The 20,592-nt window shown below is 42.5% G+C and overlaps 1 protein-coding gene across 1 annotated transcript in view; it reads right to left on the bottom strand.

Moving 5' to 3' along the window:
* AK5 (adenylate kinase 5) overlaps positions 1-20,592 on the bottom strand; it is a 359,252-nt gene that overhangs the window by 27,763 nt on the left and 310,897 nt on the right. Inside the window, exons 11-12 of the mRNA XM_077450424.1 lie at positions 11,821-11,984; positions 3,822-3,938 (exon numbers count right to left, since the gene is read on the bottom strand). Coding sequence (XP_077306550.1) covers positions 3,822-3,938; positions 11,821-11,984 — 281 coding nt within the window. The remainder of the gene's footprint in view (positions 1-3,821; positions 3,939-11,820; positions 11,985-20,592) is intronic.

A 20,592-nucleotide genomic window follows, 5' to 3' on the forward strand; every position in this document is an offset into this window, starting at 1 on the left:
CCACCGATAAAATTGATCTCGTAGTGAATCCGCCACGGAGACCACTTTTATCTCAAAGAGAAAAGCACACCGTTAACGAAAATACCAGGGTTATGGCAGCTTGCTGCTGCCATAACCCCGGTATTTAGCATCAAAGTACGGACGTACGGGTACAGCGATTTGCTTGAAGTGGTTAAAGGGAGCCTCTAACCAGGGGGCACAGCTGACTAAAGAAATAGGAGGGCTGTGCCAAAAGTAATGCAAACGTGGGCATCATTTTTTATTAACGTACATAGGTCATTCAAATTTCACATGTTGGAAGAGTAACTCTATAGTAATTATTTTTCATTGCAGGTAAATAATGGATTCCAAGCAATGTGCCGTCCTTGGGTTCTTGACGAAGGAAGGGTGTTCCACTGTGTGGTTTGACCTCAATGCTGGTTTTCCCTTCTTTAAACTTCTTCATCCATCTGTGAACATTGCTCTTGTGTCATCTCTTCTGTAGGCTTCTGTGGATGTTGGAAAGCATGTGCCCCTCCTTTCTCAAGAACCCACTTATGGCACATTTCTTTGGCTTGGAATACATTAGTTACTTGCAATGAAAAAGAAGAGTTACTATAGAGGAAGAGTTACTCTATCAAGATGTGAAATTTGAATGATCTATGTAAATTAATAAAATGTTATGCCCACTTTTGCATTACTTTCAGTACAGCCCTCATAATTGTTATATACTATGCTACCAAAAGTATTGGGACACCTGACTTTACACGCACATGAACTTTAATGAGCTTCAACTCTTCTGGGAAGGCTGTCCATGAGGTTTAGGAGTGTGTCTATGGTAATATTTGAGAATTTTTCCAGAAGCGCATTTGTGAGGTCAGAAGTGGTTGTAAACCTTTACATATACCCAGTGAAGTGAACAGCCTCGAGCGATACACAGAGATGAAACAAATCCTCCTACATAAGTTGTACCTGTTTATCTGCAGCCGTCTTTCCCCTACATCCATTTAAAGTGCAGAATTTACATAGGATCTCTCAGCCCTGAAAAGCAGGGGGCGGGGAGTTGAAGTTACATCAGTCAGGAGAGCTTATTGGAGGAAAGGGCCACGCCTCTTTGACACAGGAACAGAGCTGAGGCTGTCAATCAGCTGGTGCTCCCTCCCCTGTCACCTTTTTCTCTTGGTGTCAGAAAAACTTTTCAGAAGTGATTCATGCTGATAGCAGAGGAACAAGGTAGCAGACAGAAGTGACACTGAGCCCTGGTTCACACTGCCACGACTTCAGAGTTTAAAGTCACATGACAAGTCATGCCCCATTAACTGCAATGGGAAGATATCGGTGATTGTTTCACAGTGCCAACATCCAAATATATGAATATAGAGAAAGAAGGGTTCCCCTTGGGGTAGGACTTTAACGGCACTTGGATAGATGTCACAAATCAATATAGTAGAAAAAATACAATAAATTTAATTGGAAATACATAGATAAAAACATATGTAATGGAGTATACATAACAGCCACTACTGATGATGCTCATCAGTAGTGGCTGTTATGTATACTCCACTACATATGTTTTTATCTATGTATTTCCAATAAAATGTATGTATTTTTTCTACTATATTGATTTGTGACATCTATCCAAGTGCCGTTAAAGTCCTACCCCAAGGGGAACCCTTCTTTCTCTACATTAACTGTAATGGAACCATTCTAATTGGTGCGACTCTGAAAAAGGTTCCTGCACTACTTTTAGTGCGACTTCAGTGTGACTTGCATTGACTTCTGTTAAAGAAGTTGTAAGCTGCGTTGAAGTTGCGCTGGGATGTTGGATTCCAAGTTGCGCAAAAGTCAGTGTGAACCAGGGCTTAGTGCTCTGGATTAAGACAAGTACACACTATAGAGGGATATGCTTTGTTCATATTTCATGTCTGAGGTTTACAACCACTTGAAACCAAAAAAGTTGGCTATATATAACATTAGACATAGAAGTAGCATAATAATATTATAAGATAGGCTCCCAATTCATCACTGTTCGCATGTAATCACACATGAAACAATGGAGTGGACAGAACAGATAAGTGGCCTTGGATGCCGTCAGTTTGCACCCAGAGTTGCTCATCAATCTCTAAGGCTCCTTTCACACTGGGGTGGTGCAGGCATCGGCGGTAAAGCGCCGGTATTTTTAGTGGCGCTTTACCGTCGTTTTAGCAGCGGTATGCGGCAGCTAGCGGGGCGGTTTTAACCCCCGCTAGTGGCCGAAAAAGGGTTAAAACCACCCGCAAAGCACCGCTGCAGCGGCACATTGCCGGCGGTATAGCCGTGCTGCCCCATTGATTTCAATGGGTAGGAGCAGCTTAGGAGCGGTGAATACACCGCTCCTTTACTGCACCAAAGATGCGGCTAGCAGGACTTTTTTTCACCGTCCCGCTAGCGCACCGCTCCAGTGTGAGAGCCCTCCGGCTTTCACACTGGAATGAAAGGGGCCGTTTTTTTCAGGCGCTACACAGGCGCTATTTTTAGCGCTGTAGCGCCTGAAAACCGCCCCAGTGTGAAAGGGGCCTAACTGCGCATAACCGCTTGTTGTATGATTACATGCGAACAGCTGCCAATCTCATCCACCTATGCAACCCACTACACAAATACACTCAATTCTTGGCAATGTACAGCCCTATATGGCCATGTAATTACATAATAGAGTAGCTGAACTGAAAACCGCTATACAAAAGGAGCTTCCTATATAGAAGACCTGTCACCCTATAAAGCTGCCTATACCCTTGATGACTGGTCACCTAATCACCCAGTAGTTCTGTGCAGGCAGGACAGGCTTCTGTGGGATTCTCATTTTTATGTTAATAATATTGATATTCTAAAATTCATATTCATGAGAAAAGTTCCAAGAAAGTCTGTTCAGTTCTCATGTAAAAAAAATCTAAAATTGATTTAATAATAAGAATAGCAAAATATTACAAGAACAATATCAAAGTATAGAATGTCATTAATAATGTATAATATTCTTAAATTGAAGATTGAATCAGATGTGTGTGTATGTAGATATGAAGCTGTATTCAATGTCTCATGGAGAATATCTGCAGCTGTCCTTGTGATGTGAGTGTCTCCCAGCAAAACTCGTGTTCATCTCCTTTTACTCCTAAATCAAACCCATGAAAATAGCCCCCACCTTCCTAAAAAGGGTTGGTTTGTCTTACAGTTCCACAGACTTCTAACTTCCATTTTATTGCCAGATGTTGAAATACAACACCGTCTTTATTCCAATCATTCCATGGGGATGGGCACGACTTCTAATTCAAATACTTCATTTATCAGTATACAGTATATATTCATTTAAAACGCAAAAGTTCTTATTAATATCCTAATCAAAAAATATTGCAATATAAAGAAATTATGATATTAACTAAAACATGGACCTTTACATCTTAAAGTATATGAATCCTTCCTTCTCAATAATTAAGCTCACTCTTAATTATTGCCATATGTGAGCTCTCCCAAGAAATACTTATATGCTTATAACAGAATATACATTCACGAGTATAAAAACCTATATAAAACTTTACTTTTTCCATACATAGAAAAGATAGAAATATATATATTTATATATACAAATCAATTATTACATAAGATCTAATCCATTCATTCTTTTGTTAATTGATGAATATTAAATTCGAACAGCTTCCTGTCACCAATACCTGGTGTGACAGTGTATTAACATGGCTCGTAGGAGTTCTGCATTGCACACCTGTTAGGGAAGAGACATAAGGTGCATTGCAGATCCCTCCACCTGGCTGGTGCTTGGAGAATCTCCATATAAACACAACAGAGATGCTCACCTTGCATTCAAACTCTTCAGCTTGCCTAATTTCACAGGGGAAGCTGTCCAGCAAGAATCCCTTGGTGGTCCCAAGCGATGAGCTAATTGCATCCTTTAGAATATCCAGAATGATGTCCTATATAGAGCAGAGGTACATCGTTATATCCCCATAGAGTTCAATAAAAACAAGCACAATTGTGCCAAAGAAAGCAAAGCCTTACAGATAAGAAATAAGAGACAGCAAGAAGCTCACAGTGTGCAGTAAGGGATTTCAGTACAGGAGAGGAGCTGGTACAACTGTGCAAGAATGAATGGAAAGCTGGAGGTCAGTTTTAGGATGACACTAAACTCTGATTTTAAAAAAATCATATTTAAGTATGCATTCTTAAAGCAGAACTAAAACCTCTGATAAAACTGAGAGCAGGCCCTTGCGATTTGGACTTTAACGGCACTCAGATAAATGTAACAACTTAATGTAGTAGAAAAAGTATGCATATATTTATTAGAAATATATAGTTAAAACATGTGTTATGGAATATACCTTACAGCCACTACTGGTGATACAATTGTTACAAATAGATGGAAGAAATATCCTTCACCCAACGCGTTTTGGAGTCTGCTAGAGATACTCCTTCCTCAGGGGTAGATAGGATATGATAACTCTACCAAAATAAGTACAAACAGTCAATGCCTATACATATTATTAACCATAAATTACTATGCATGTATCTATTGCAACAGTCAGAAGATTATAGCACACTCCATTGGATTAAAAACAGAAAGCACAACGTAATACATGCATAGTAATGTATAGTTAATAATATGTATAGGCATTGACTGTTTGTACTTATTTTTGTAGAGTTATCATATCTTATCTACCCCTGAGGAAGGATTATCTCTAGCAGACTCCGAAACTCGTCGGGTGAAGGATATTTCCTACATACCATTTATTTGTAACAATTGTATCACCAGTAGTGGCTGTAATGTATAATCCATAACATATGTTTTAACTATGTATTTCTAATAAATATATGCATACTTTTTCTACTACATTAAATTGTAACATGTATCTGAGTGCCGTTAGTGTCCAAATCACAAGGGGAACTCTCTTTTCTCTCGCCATGAAGAAGAACCACCCAGAAGTGGATAGAAGATGCTGGTGCCTGTAAGGGACCTCAGACCAATGAAGGAGAGAGAAGTATTGCAAACTTTAGTTCCACTTTAACTAAGGGTCCTTCCTATTGCTCTCAGCCTCCTCCAAATCTCGAAAAAAAAACTATATTTTGCTGCTGTGCTCTGACTTCCTGTTAGAGGATGACTATGTTCGTTCTGCATGGTCCCTCTGTATGTAGGAATGCAGCCACCTTCTTTTGCTAACTCCTGAGATGGACTATGGGATTCGTAGTGTGCATAGAACAGTGCACATGACTGCAACTAATGTGTACTGCTTGATCTTAACAACTGGAAGTGAGGAGAAGAGCTTATGAAGGATGTTACAAGGATGTAGAAAAACACAGTAGGAAAAAAAGAAAATTATATTAAAAACTTGCTGTAATTTTCCTTTCCTGGTGCCAATCCATAGCAGCACATGTGTGGTAGCATGCTGCCATGTTTGCACTAGGAAAATGAAAAATTGCATCAAATACTTACCATAATTTTCTTTCCTGATGCCAATCCATGATAGCATACTACCATATGTACACTATTTTTTCAAAAGTATTGTGACGACTGTCTTTACACACACATGAACTTTAGTGGCATCCCAGTCTTAGTCCGTAGGGTTCAATATTGAGTTGGCCCGCCCATTGCAGCTATAATAACTTAAACTCTTCTGGGAAGGCTGTCCACAAGGTTTAGGAGCAGGGCTGGTGCTACCACTAGGCAATCTAGGCAGCCGCCTAGGGCGCACTGCTGCCTAGGGGCGCCCGACCACTGGTTTCCCTCCACGTCTGCAGGCTGCAGCTTGTAACTAACTCAGTCTCAGGCAGCTGCTTCGTCTGACCGGTAGTGTAATTGGAGGCGCAGCACTGGAGCCAGCACTAGAGGAAGCAGAGCTGATGGGGGGGTGGGGTCAGGGGTGGAGCCAATGGGGGGTGGCAAAATGAGGTTTCGCCTAGGGTGTCAAAAATCCTTGCACCAGCCCTGTTTAGGAGTGTGTCTATGGGAGTGTTTGACCATTCTTCCAGAAGCACATTTGTGAGGTCCTTGCTTTGTGCACTGCTCCAAATCATTTGGTGGAGGGGGATTATGGTGTGGGGATGTTTTTCAGGGTTGGGTTTGGCCCCTTAGTTCCAGTGAAGGGAACTTAAGGCGTCAGCATACAAAAACATTTTGGACAATTTCATGCTCTCAACTTTGTGGGAACAGTTTGGTGATGGCCCTTTCCTGTTCCAACATGACACAAAGCAACGTCCATAAAGACACGGATGAGCGAGTTTGGGGTGGAGGAACTTGACTGGCCTGCACAAAGTCCTAACCTCAACCTGATAGAACACCTTTGAGATTAATTAGAGCAGAGACTGCGAGCCAGGCCTTTTTGTCCATCAGTGCCTGACCTCACAAACTCTTCTTCTGGAAGAATGGTCAAGACTGGGATGTCTTTAAAGTTTATGTACTTTTGACAATATAGTGTATGCTGCCATGGGCGTCCGCAGAACTTTTTTCAGGGAGGGGCATCATTTTAGGGTCACCCATGCGCCGCCTCTTTTCGACAATGTCATTATCACATTGTCATGGTCAGAGATTGCAGGTGTAGTAAAGTCCCTAGGATAAGTAATGAATAATGGCCGACAGGCCCTCTTACCAGACCCAGTGAAACTTCAGAAGTGATCCCTCTGGCTGGATGATCGCTCACTCTGGGTTTCCCCTGGGTGATTCTGGTCAGTAGTGTAGCATGTCTGTACCCTGGCAGTGGCTCAGTCTTTCTCTCTCTTGTGGCGCTGGGTAGCATGGCTCTCTCTTTGGCGCTGGGTAGCGTGGCTCTCTCTCTGGCGCTGGGTAGCGTGGCTCTCTCTCTGGCGCTGGGTAGCGTGGCTCTCTCTCTGGCGCTGGGTAGCGTGGCTCTCTCTGGTGGCGCTGGGTAGTGTGGCTTTTTTTTCTGGTGTCACTGGGTAGCATGGCTCTCTCTCTGGTGCTGGGTAGCGTGGCTCTCTCTCTGGCACTGGGTAGCGTGGCTCTCTGGGTAGCGTGGCTTTTTTCTCTGGTGTCACTGGGTAGCCTGGCTCTTTCTGGTGGCACTGGGTAGTGTGGCGCTCTCTCTGGTGGCGCTGGGTAGTGTGGCGCTCCCTCTGGTGACACTGGGCAGCGTGGTGCTCTCTCTGGTGATACTGTGCAGCGTGATGCTCTCTCTGGTGACACTGGGCAGTGTGGTGCCCTCTCTGGTGACACTGTGCAGCATGGTGCTTCCTCTGGTGACACTGGGCAGCGTGGCGCTCTTTGGCAACCACCCAGCACTCTCCTCTTTCTTTGTCCTGTAGCACTCACTCCCTCAGATTTGTTCCAGGCTGCAGTCTCTCAATCTCTCTCTTGATCGAGCTGTAGCCTCATTTCTGTGGAAAATGGGGCCACCAATCTTCAGGACTATATGTCCCATGATGCTCTCCTCTCCTAGTCTCCTTTGACTGGCCCTCAGTCATGGCTAATGGGGAAGGAACAGAGCGGGTAGGAAGCTGGGTGGGGAACCTGGTGAGAGCTGCCGTCTCTTCTCCCTGACAGGAGAAAGGGGGGAGGGGGGCAAGCGGCGGAAACCTCTGACAACCCGCATCTCGCCTTTCTCCTGACATAGCACCACTGAGTTCTCTGCTGGACTGAGCAGGGAAAAGAGCCTGCAGTCACACTACACTTGATGGTGTCACCCCACTGGCTACCCGCACCCCCATAGCGACGTCACTGTGCTGAATGTGCCAACCCGATCCCTGATTCCAGGGGAGGGCACTTGACCCCTCTTGCCCCTACCTGCGGACGCCCATGTATGCTGTCATGTTGGCACTGGGTAAAAGATGTTAAGAATAATAGTAATAATGATAAAAATAGATTACAGGGTCATTAAGTAGTAGTTGTGTATGGATTATTTTTGGAGACTTAGGATATTGTTTAGAGTCACTTTAATGCCTGTACATGTATTGGTAGATTACAAATGCACTTTAAGAAATCTTTTATTTGCATGTGATAATGGAACAAACATTCTGTCTTTTGTTGGTTGACAAGGACATGTAGGGGCCTAAATGCAATCCTACCTTTCGGATCTACAAGGCAGGAATTTATGAAAAGTGATGACTCCTATCAACAGAACCTTTGTTGCTGGAGCCATGTTTTATCTCTGTAACCTTTCATTAAAAGAATGATTTCACTAATGTATTTTATGTCTGCCACAAGGCACTGAAGCCAAGGATGGATAATCATCTTTTTTTTTTTTCTGTCTCTTGCGTTCTCCAGCAAAGCGTACATTGTGTCGCAGATTCCTCTCTTGTTAGAAGGATTTATCTACAATGTGTCACCGGCCTTTTTACCCACCGCAGCTTCTCTCATTTAAATGTTTTCAATGAAGGAAAACTGACAGATGGAGCCGCTGATAAACATGAATTAGTGAAATTAAATTAAAAGGAATCTGGAAGAAGAACAATACAGAAGCTGACAACGTTTACTCCTCACAGCCACCAATCAGACTAAATCTTGCTTCAAAAGTGTTAACCGCTTGCCAACCGCCCTATAACACTTTTACTGCTACAGGGTGGCCGCGCTGCTTGGATCATGTATACCCTAGTGCAGTGATGGCGAACCTTTGCACCCCACCCCAATTTTCACCACTCACTGAAAATTGAAAACGCAGAGGTGATCAAATACCACCAAAAGAAAGCTCTATTCGTGGGAAAAAAAGTTATAAAAATGTTATTTGGGTACAGCATCACACGACCGCGCAATTGTCAGTTAAAATAATGTAGTGCCGTATCGGAAAAAAAATGGCCTGGTCATAAAAGGGGGTAAATCTTCCGGAGGTCAAGTGGTTAATCTGATTGGGGGTGCAAACAGCTGGTAGAGAGGTTATACAGCAAGAGTTTTGGTGTAAAAAAGCTAGGGGAAGGCTGACATAAATTGAGATGACTTTCTTAATTCTTTGCGCAGCTCCAGCATTTGCTGGACCACGTTAGAAGTTTACTGAATGAATGTTCCATCCTGTTGTCTGATATTGTTCTTTGACCCTTTCGCTGCCAGAGCCGTTTTTGGACATGTGTTAAAAAAAAAATCATTTTAGTCCTGAAGATCAATTAAAACCCCCATATAGTACATATTTTTTGAAAGCAAAGAACCTGGAGAATATAATAGTGGAGGTTCCAATTTTTTATATCACACAATATTTGCAGGACGGTTTATCAAGGGCAAAATTTCAGTTAGTTCATTTTTGGGGCACACAAAAGCAGTATTAGCCCAGTTTATTGTTAAAATATATAAAATGAGGTTGTGCCGAGTAAATAGATACCCAACACATCAAGCTTTAAATCTGCATGCGCCCGCACAATGACTATGAACTTCAGTACCCTATAGTTTCCATAGATGATGCTTTAAAAACCCTTAGCCCCTGTACACACGGTCGGAGAATCCGTCGGAATGTGTCCTATCGGGCCGTGTCGTCGGATAATCCGACTGTGTGTGGTATGCATCGGACTGATTCCGTTGGAATATCCGTCGGACCCAATTTTCCAACATGTTGGAAATATTTCCCGACCAACTGGGCCGGTCGGACATACTCTGATCATGTGTAGCGAATTTTGATCGGACCAAGTGCCACGCATGCTCAGATCAAATTCCTACATCAAAGCTATTGGCTACTAGCCTGAATGTAGTCCCATCGTAACGAAATTACGTCATCACGTTCTGAAGGATCGGATTTTTCACCAACTTTGTCCGACCGTGTGTATGCAACAGTTTCGGACAAGATCCGACGGACAAAATCCGACGGGCAAAATCCGACGGATTTGGTTGTGGAAATCTCCGACCGTGTGTACAGGGGCTTACAGGTCATCAGTATAGAGTCAACCATCCTAAAAAATGTTGTCTTCAATCTGGCGTGAGCCTAGATATGCAAAATGTGTATCACAAGCAACATTTTTGTAAGAAGGCACCCCCGATGGGTGCGTTTACATTCATGTGTGCGTGTATGTGGACGTGAAGCAAAAAAAATTGTTTGGGAGGTGGGGGATGGTTAAGTGATTGGGTATAACATTATTTCTTGACATTTTATTTTTTTTCACTGAAACTTTATTTATATCTCATAGAGGACAAAAAGTCACCTATGTGGTAATATATTTTTAAGACAGGTTTAATCACACATCAGGGTCTCTTAGACTCCTGATGTCTCATCTGCCTTTCATTGAAGCTAACACCAGACACAAGAAACCAAAAGTGAGGTTATACATGTCCCTTCTGGGTTCCTTTCAGCTAGGGAACATCAGTGAGCGAATGTTCATCGGCCAGAATATTCATTTATTCTTGTCATTTGAATGAGTGAAGCATTAACCCCTTCCCGACGCACGTTGATATATGTCGGCAGAATGGCACGGGTGGGCAAAAGGGCGTACAGGTACATCCCCTTCAAGGCACGGCATTGTGGGCACACGCGCGCCCTGTGACCGCGCTTCCCGCGGATTCGATATCCGCCAGGTGCCACACGATTGTGTGATGGAGCAGAAGAATGGGGAGATGCCTTTGTAAACAAGGCATTTCCCCGTTCTGCCTTGTGACATTACAGAGATCACTGCTCCCTGTCATCTGGAACAGTGATCGCTGTTATGTGACTAGTAGTCCACCCCCCCCCCCCCACAGTTATAATCACTCCCTAGGACATACTTAACCCCTTGATCTCCCCCTAGTGTTTAACCCCTTCCCTGCTAGTGTAATTTACACAGTAATCAATGCATTCTTATAGCACTGATCGCTGTATAAATGACAATGGTCCCAAAATAGTGTCAAAAGTGTCAGATGTGTCCGCCCTAATGTCGCAGTCACGATAAAAACCGCATTACTAATAAGAAAAAAAATGAATAATAAAAATGCCATAAAACTATCCCCTATTTTGTAGATGCTATAACTCTTGTGCAAACCAATCAATATATGCTTATTGCGATTTTTTAACCAAAAATATGTAGAAGAATATATATCGGCCTAAACTGAGGGAAAAAAATAGTTTTTTTATATATTTTTGGGGAATATTTATTATAGCAAAAAGTTAAAAATATTGCTTTTTTTCAAAATTGTTGCTCTTTTTTTGTTTATTACGCAAAAATAAAAACTACAAAGGTGAACAAATACCACTAAAGGAAAGCTCTATGTGTGGGGAAAAAAGGACGTCAATTTTGTTTTGACCGTGCAATTGTCAGTTAAAGTGACCCCGTGCCGAATCGCAAAAAGTGCTCTGCTCTCTCAGGAAGGGGGTAAATCCTTCCGGGACTGAAGAGGTTAAAAATGCACCTCAGTGTTTTTTTCTGCCAAAACACTCCTTCATCTGAACGTGCTAGTGGTGAGTTTTGTTTTCTCTTCTTCTAATATGCCCTTTAAACGCCTATGTGTGCCACAAAGGGTAACACAGAGGTGCGTTTAGAGGCAGAAAAAAACAAATGCCTGTAAAAGTGGCGCATTTTTACATCCTGTGTAAACTTAACATCAATAGGTTTGATGCCATTGTTTAACTCACAATCTATATGTTAATTGAAGCACTTGTTCAGCAACATTTTGGGTGAGATGACTGTTCTGGAACAAGTAAGCAGCTTGTAAGTCAACAGATTCCAGTAGAGCAATTCCCTTTTCAGAATAAATGTGAGTGGATAACAGGACCCACTCCATCATTTAGAGCAGACTACTCTTGAAGATGACAGCTGCTGAGTGTGGCTTGAATGTATTGTATGTAGTTCGGTGTATCATCATTCAGCAGGCCATTCACAATGCTTCTGGTAGGGGTTGCAGACTTATGTTAAATGATGTTATACTGTGCTTGTTGCTCTTGTTTAAATTGAAACTGTACTCACCGTCGGCACCGGATCCCCGTGTTCCATGAGATCCTTTATGAGTTTACTTCTTTCCGACAGAATGGCCAGATCACTCTGCAGCAGATCCCCTACAGACAAGTAGGTGAAGCCATATTTCTGTGCTAATTTTTCACACTGAATCCCTTTACCGGATCCCGGGCCACCTGCCATACAAAAGATTATAAAGCATTACTAGTACAAAGATCAAGGAACTTTTATACAACATTAATTAAATCCCAACTACAACTTCTCAACAGGTGTTACCCTTCCCTTAGCCCAAATTCCTTTGTACGATTTAGGGAAGGGTTGAACCGGTCAAATTTTTATTGCAGTTTTCTTTTCCAGTGGGCAATTCTTCATCCTTGTGTAGCACCCCTGTACCTAGAATAGGGCTACAGGTACATTTAGTTGTGCTGGGTGGTAGCCAGCCAAGCTAATTTGCAGTGTTTAGTGATTACATGACTTCTGTTTAATTGCATTCAATTGTGGCTTCTCACCTTTGTCAGTAGGTGGCACTGTTGCATGTGACAATAGTATGATGAGCTACGGTACATTTCAGTTATGGATAAAAATACTTTTCTCAGCCAATCATATTTTCTGCAATGAATGCTGGGAAAAGATATTTAATGGAAGGAAGTCAGGTGTTTAGGGTCAGTCTTCCTGCCCAGGGCTTTGGCCTGGGTGGATGTGTGTACAGTTCCTGGTTGCTAGACCTGAAGCATGAGGCCTATCCAGGTGGCTCTTGGCTGCTAGGCCTATCCGGGTGTTTATGTTTATGCAGAGGAAAGCCTTCCAAAGATCCAGAAATTATTCTAGAGGGATGGAGTTCTAAAGAAGCACCAGGGGTGACTCTTCATGAGCTGGAGGCTATGAAGTGGTTGGAAAGGACTTCAAGAGAGCTCATTCAAGGGAATCTGAGATGAAGCAGTGAGTAAAGTTCAGCTACTAGAGGAGACAGCCTTTCCTACAAAGTACAGATGTGCTGCTTCAGCTTAAAGGCTGTTATTCCTGTACTGCTGTCTACCTACTCTCAACTATTTTTGTCTAAGGAGTCTGCCAATCTGCCTGTTGCTGATCGTTGCTAAAACAAAGAATAAAAGAAAGGTCTGATGTCACCATTAACACACCTCCATCCCTAATAATACAACAGAAACATGGATGTCACCCATGGGACTTTGAATGAGGTGTGCACAGATGGCAGATGAAATTGACAAATGTAAATACAGTAAAGTATTCATTACAGAAATAGTCACACATAAAAAATAAACATACAAGAGGCAAAGCTGATATAATATTGCACATAGTTAAGGATTACATTGCATTTAAGGTACATGAGTATACATGACATCTATAACACCCGACACGTTTCGCGACATGTGGCTCGCTCTTCAGGGGTGGATGCATGTGGGATATATCTGGAAATTAAAAATCAAAAAGTAATGTAACACATGAATAAATGGTAAGAGGGGCCTCAGAACAAAAAGGAAATAGAGGGCTTGTACCTCTAATGGACAGCATCCCCTGAAGAAGCCCGGAATATGGATGAAACATGTTGGGAATTCCATTTCAAAGTGCTGTATCCATAAAATTGTGTTGAAAAGTACTTGCCATAATTTTTTTTCTGTCTTTAAAAAAAAAAACATTTGATACTACTCCTTGAGATCACTGTGCCTTATTTAATATGTATAAAATGTTTTTGGGGTCTTTCCTTTTTTCTGTGAGGCCCCCTCTTACCATTTATTCATGTGTTACATTACTTTTTGATTATTAATTTCCAGATATATCCCACATGCATCCACCCCCGAAGAGTGAGCCACATCTCGAGAAATGCGTCGGATATAGATGTCATGTATACTCGTGTACTTTAAATGCAATGCAATCCTTAATTTTGTGCAATATTGTATCGGCTTTGCTCTTGTATGTTACTTTTTTATGTGTGACTATTTCTGTAATAAATACTTTACTTTATTTACATTTGTCAATTTCATCGGCCAACTGCGCACACCTCATTTAAAGTCCCAAGGGTGACATCCATGTTTCTACTGATCATTACTATGGGTGTCCTGTGCCCTGTCCCCGCTCTCCCACATTTTTCCTGTTCTGAGAAATAAAGTTCTGTATTGTTTAAAGCATAAAAGTGACTGGCGCCCAATTTCTTTCTTGTTCATCACCCACCATGCCCACAAACCTGCACCCTGAGGATGTATGTCAGCCATCCCTACCCCTGGTAGTCATCATCAAGCACCCGGAAAATTGAGGTAGGCGCTACACTTGTGACACCAAAATAAGAAACAAGTGGAAGAAGTTAATTGGAACAGGAAGGCAAAGACAGCAGAAAAGAGGTCATTCACTTTGGAATAATTATGGTTGGGGTGGTGTAGTTCATCCTTAAGTTCATAGATTTATTACATCTGTGTTCTAAACCTAGTCAGGTTAATAAGTTAATATAAAGATGGATCGCATATGGAAGGGCAATATATATATATATATATATATATATATATATAGCAGCAGAGGAGGTGTTTAAAAATGCACCAATGTGGCAGGAAATTGTGTTGGCTGGAGGAAGGTTAATATATTCTGCAAATGCATTAATTAAAGGTTATTCAGCTTGTAGTTGTCTAGCTGTGAGTTTAGTGCATGCTGTTTATACATACTCCGTTGTTATAAACAGTCTCCGGATAACTACATGAAGCAGCTCTCGTATACGTTCCCTGTATACTGGCTTTTATTCTGGTCATAGTATTGGCTTTAGGTACATGTTAAAGGTAAAGTATGATGTGTCAGTTTCCTTTTTTTTCAAGGGTATGAGTTTTTTCTTACAACTATAGAGACAAAGGAAAACATGTGAAAATGGGTTGTAAGCTCCACCTGCTGGTGGGATAGAAATATATATTTTTTATCCATATTAAATAAAAATCTGAAGCGTATTTAGGGTCAGCTTCTTAAAGTTTAAAGACCCTAGGGGTCTCTTCTGTCATAAATGTCCCTCCTGTCCGTCAGAGGGTAATGTGATCTGAGCTGCAACATGCACAGCACAGACCAAAAAACCTGCAGGGCGACCATTTATTTTTTTTGCTCTTGAGACTTTGCTACTGCTTTAATAGCATTGTTTGGTCAATGAGAAAGCATATTTTGTTGTGCAGTGCTGTTGACGGCTATGCCTTTACTTGCATATGTTATGCATATGAAAACAGTGTGTTCATCTTCTTTATTTAAAAAAAATAATTATAAAGAAGATTAAATACAAAAAAAATGCATATTAACCACTTAAGGACCAGGCCTCTTTTTCGGACTTGGTGTTTCCATGTTTAAAACTGTTTTTTTTGCTAGAAAATTACTTAGAACCCCCAAACATTTTATATTGTTTTTTTTTCTAACACCCTAGAGAATAAAATGGCGGTCATTGAAATACTTTTTTTCACACCGTATTTGCGCAGCGGTCTTAGAAGCGCACTTTTTTTGGAAAAAATTCACTTTTTTGAATAAAAAAATAAGACAACAGTAAAATTAGCCCAATTTTTTTTATACTGTTAAAGATAATGGTATGCCGAGTAAATTGATACCCAACATGTCACGCTTCAAAATTGCGCCCGCTCGTGGAATGGCGTCAAACTTTTAGCCTCAAAAATCTCCATAAGCGACATTTAAAAAATTCTACAGGTTGCATTTTTTGCGTTACAGAGGAGGTCTAGGGCTAGAATTATTGCTCTCGCTCTACCGATCGTGGCGATACCTCACATATGTGGTTTGACCACCGTTTTCATATGCGGGCGCTACTCACGTATGCGCTCGCTTCTGTGTGCAAGCTCGTCGTAACGGGGTGTTTTTAAAAAAATTTTTTTTTTTCTTATTTATTTTAATTTATTTTATTTATTTTTACACTTTAAAAAAAAAAAAAAAAATGGATCACTTTTATTCCTATTACAAGGAATGTAAACATCCCTTGTAATAGAAAAAAGCATGACAGGTCCTCTTAAATATGAGATCTGGGGTCAAAAGGTCCTCAGATCTCATATTTGGGCTAAAATGCAAAAAAAAAAAAAAAAAAAAGAAAATCTGACATTTAAAAAAAATATATACCTTTAAGAGGTATGGGCGGAAGTGACGTTTTGACGTCGCTTCCGCCCTCCTATGGTATAGAGACGAGTGGGGGCCATCTTAGCCTCACTTGTCTCTATGCCCAGCAGACGGAAGGACCCGATCGCCTCCGCCGCTACCGACGGCTCCGGTAAGCGGCGGAAGGTGCGGGAGGGCGGCGGGAGGGGGGGTGGCACCTCTCCCGCCGCCGATAGCGGTGATCTCGTGGCGAATCCGCCGCGGAGACCACCGTTATCGTACAGCCGACCGCCGCCTGAAGAGATGGATATCTCGGTTGTGGCAGCAGCTGTTGCCGTTACCGAGATATCCCTCTTCAAAAAATGGACGTACATCGTCGTGCGGCGGTCGGCAAGTGGTTAAACCCTCACACATTCCCTTAATGTGCATTATCTGGGAAAAAGAAAAGGGTAGCGAGTCGTAACTTATAAGTAAACTGTGAACCTAGGGGCTGCAATAAAAGGGAAAATGTTATTATACAGAATTTATATAGTGGCAACAATTTGTGTTGCACTTTACAATATAAAAGGTGAGAGTTCAAGACAAGAGGGTTCAGAGGGCCCTGCTTGCAAGAGCTCACAATCTAAAAGGGAAGGGGCTGATACAAAAGGAAATAACTGTGGGGACTTGATGGAAAAAAGAAATCTCAGCTCTTGGGTAGAGTTGGGATAGGCTTCCCTGAAGAGATGTGTTTTCAAGGATCGCCTAATGGTGAACAGAAAGGGAGACAGCTGGACAGATTGGGGTAGAGTGTTCCAGAGGATGGGAGAGGCTCTTGAGAAATCCTGGAGGTGATGATGGAACTAGAGAGCAGGAGATCCTAAGGGGACAATGAGGATGCCTTGGTTGGCATTTTGAGATGTGATTGGTGATGTACTTTAACTCAGAGCAGATTTGTGGATGGCTTTGTATGCTGTTAGTATTTTGAATTTTATTTGTTGGCCGAGCAGAAGCTGGTGGAGCTATTGTCAGAGAGGGGTTGTAGGCACTGACTGGTTGGTAAGAATAGTGCATTTTCAGGAAGTACATATTTAATTATTCTGTTGACTTTCACAAATTAAACAGCAAACTGTTTGCGGGCTTTCTTGTGCATCATCTTTAGAAGAGGCTTCCTTCTGGCCATGTAGACCAATTTGATGCAGTGTGCTGCGCATGGTCTGAGCACTGACAGGCTGACCCCCCACCTTCAACCTCTGCAGCAATGCTGGCAGCACTCATACGTCTATTTTCCAAAGACAACCTCTGGATATGACGTTGAGCATTAGCACTCAACTTCTTTGGTCGACCATGGCAAGGCCTTTTCTGAGTGGAACCTGTCCTGTAAAACCGCTGTATGGTCTTGTCCACTGTACTGCAGCTTAGTTTTAGGGTCTTGGCAATCTTCTTATAGCCTAGACCATCTTTATGTAGAGCAACAATTCTTTTTTTCAGATCCTCAGAGAGTTCTTTGCCCTGAGGTGCAATGTTGAAATTCCAGTGACCAGTATAAGAGAGTGAGAGCAATAACACAAAATTTAACACACCTGCTCCCCATTCCCACATGAGACCTTGTAACACTAACAAGTCACATGACACTGGGAGAGAAAATGGCTAATGGCTCACTTTTGTTGCCAGCGGTTTAGACATTAATGGCTGTGTGTTGAGTTATTTTGAGGGGACAGCAAATTTACACTGTTATACAAGCTGTACACTCACTACTTTACATTGTAGCAAAGTGTAATTTCTTCAGTGTTGTCACATGAAAAGATATAATAAAATATTTACAAAAATGTGAGGGGTGCACTCACTTTTGTGAGATATTGTATATAAAATAATATGCAAAGTGGTTGGAGGGAAGATTCAGAATGGCAAAGATGTTTTTATTACAAATGATGTGAGCCGACTGCAGTTCCTCTTTAAACATTTTTGTATTACACATAAAGATTTGTAAATTAACCACTAGATGGAGCTCTGTATTTCCCTTAGCCTCCATCAACCTCTCTGCCCAAAGAGAGTTATAGGAACAATATGCAGGAGGTAAGTGTAATGTATTAAAGGAAACCATTCATAAGAGAAACAAGGGGGGTTGTCACTACTGACCTCCTTTTAACAAATCTAGGAATTGGGTTTTAATGTATAATAAATGGTTAATGTACCGTGAAATGGAAGAACACAGTACAGAACTAACTAAAATTGGTGGTAAACACACAACAAAGGGGTAAATTGCAGTAATACAGCAACAGTAGGAGGTCAGACTCTAGACCAACGTGTGGCACCCTGGGATGCCATTTGGGTTCCCCCGGGGGGCGCGTGCATGAGACCCAGGTTGCCCTAGTTTAGAGATAGATGGGGTATGAGGGGGCTCTGGGGTAAAGGGAGACTCTGATATAACGGGGGTGACTCTGCCATGGAGATATTCTGATGGGGGACTCTGTTGTGCAGCCTATGATGTATAGGGAGGACTCTGATGTGATCAGGAGCCTCTGATGTATAGGGGTGACTTTGATGTGAGTTGCTTCTGGCGTTACTCATGATCAGCTTCCTGATAACGGTGGACCACACCTGTGCAACAAGCATTGACAAGTCCACTTTTAGTCTTCACTAGAAGCACATGTCAAAGAGCAGTGATGGTGAACCTTGGCACCCCAGATGTTTTGGAACTACATTTCCCATGATGCTCAACTACACTGCAGAGTGCATGAGCACCATGGTAAATGTAGTTCCAAAACATCTGTTTTGCCAAAGTTCACCATCACTGTCGTTGAGTGACAACTCTGCAGTGCAATTGGTGGACAGGGACAAAGGGTTGTCACACAGTAGCACCCTCCTGCATAGGTGCTAGATTAGTTACATTTAGTTACTGGCTCACTGTAATCAGTTGTGATTGTTTTGGTCTGTTCTGTGTTTCACTTGCTGCAGGGTTGGCTACTTTACCCTGTCTGTCTGGAAAGCGTATGGAAGATAGTGGGTTGGGGAAGTCAAATCAGCAGCTGTATATTCATACAGCCCTGCTCAATCCCTGTGGAGTGTTGCCCAGATGGTGGCTGGGAAGGAGCATAAATACTGTGGCTGTTTCTTTTTTTTTGGGGGGGGGGGGGGGCGGCAAACAGCCACCAACCCTCCGTGAATCAGTCCACCACTTACCCCATCTAGGCAGCAGGCATCGGAAATCAGGCATGGAGCAGCTGGCCTCGGCTCCCATGTCCCTTTCCTCCATCAAAGCGACTGTGCGTCTCTCCTTCTCCTCCTAGGCGTCCAATATCACCTATCCTTTCAGGTGGCAGGTCTCAGACCACTTCCTGATTGGCTGGGAGGTGGATCAGTGTCAGAATAGTGAATAGTTAGAATAGTGGGCTGTGAGCGCATTCTCCTATTTTGAAGCCTAGTAGAGCCTTTGGCTCTAATCGGTGCTTCAAAAAAACACCCCCGCCATTGTAATTCATGCACCCGGCGTCCTGCAAGGGGCCGGACGCATGGATAGGGTGGCATCGGCATGGATGGGGGGTGGTGCCCTTAATAGATGGGCTCCCCCTGTTTAAAGGTGTTCTTGTTCTAGAGGAGGAGATCCCAACCTGGAGAGCTACTGTCCTCCCGGGCAGGCTTGCCTTGTGTCCGCTGTTCATCAAGGTCCCAGCTGGACTAGCTGGAGGGGCATTCATCTGGGGATCCAGTCTGGTATCACTGGAAAAGGTGGAAGATATTGGAAGGAGACATCCAACTAGCCAAGGATATTAATGAGTACAGACTGGAGTGAGAGATCCGTTCCCCAAGACTGTGTGCTGCTTCTATCATTTGAGTGCTAAAGTCAGCATTGCTCAGAAAGGGGACATTGTGCCTGGTGCCCTGGTATAGCTCAGTCCACCAATTGCTTGTGCAAGGACTCTGCTCACAAAAATAGTAGGAGGAAGATTAGTGTCTTTAAATTGCTGCTAGAGTTACTTGATTATCCAAAAGTTACCCTACTCCTATCCAAGTTCAAGTTCTGAAATAAACTATCAGAAAAGCATACCCCTAGACCAGGGCTCAAAATGTCAAGTCCTGAGATACTAGCCAGGCCTTAAGAGTTACTCGTCACCAGTTGCCCCACCCAACCCCTACCCTGCCCCACCCCTAATTCCGCTCCTAAACATGCCCTCGTAAATTATCTCATGAAATGACAGTTAAATATTTTATGCAGAATTAAAATACAAAAATTAACATTAACAACAACTTTATCAAGCCTCATCAGTGCCGATCAATGTAGCCTATCAATGTCCATCAGTGCCCATCAATGCAGCTCATAAATGTCCATCAGTGCAGCCTATCAGTAGTGCTACAACGCTATAACAGGAAGTGTCTGAACAAGCAGAATCACCAGCCATGATTCCAATGAATGCTGCAGTTGAAAAGAGATTGAAAACATCTTTTGTAATTACATTAACAGTGTTGACAATTACATGAGATTGGGGTGATCAGGTTTAGATTTATTTTAAGAGTTGGACATGGAAAAACAAGTTCATGTATTCACTTTGTTCCTCTGATGTTTAGTGACCAGCGTCTGCTTTTATGAGCTGTACGCGTTTCACTGAAAGCAGTGACGACTGTACGATCGCACTTCCCTAGCAGCGCATGCCAGAAGCTACTCTAATATGAAATTCTTCCTCCAGGCTGGTGAGTCTGACAGTTGCACTTTGCTAAATAACAACTCTGTTGAAG

Source organism: Lithobates pipiens, unplaced genomic scaffold (genome assembly GCF_037356315.1).
Source record: "Lithobates pipiens isolate NorthernLeopardFrog02 unplaced genomic scaffold, aLitPip1_a1.2 Scaffold_23, whole genome shotgun sequence".
Taxonomy (NCBI): domain Eukaryota; kingdom Metazoa; phylum Chordata; class Amphibia; order Anura; family Ranidae; genus Lithobates; species Lithobates pipiens.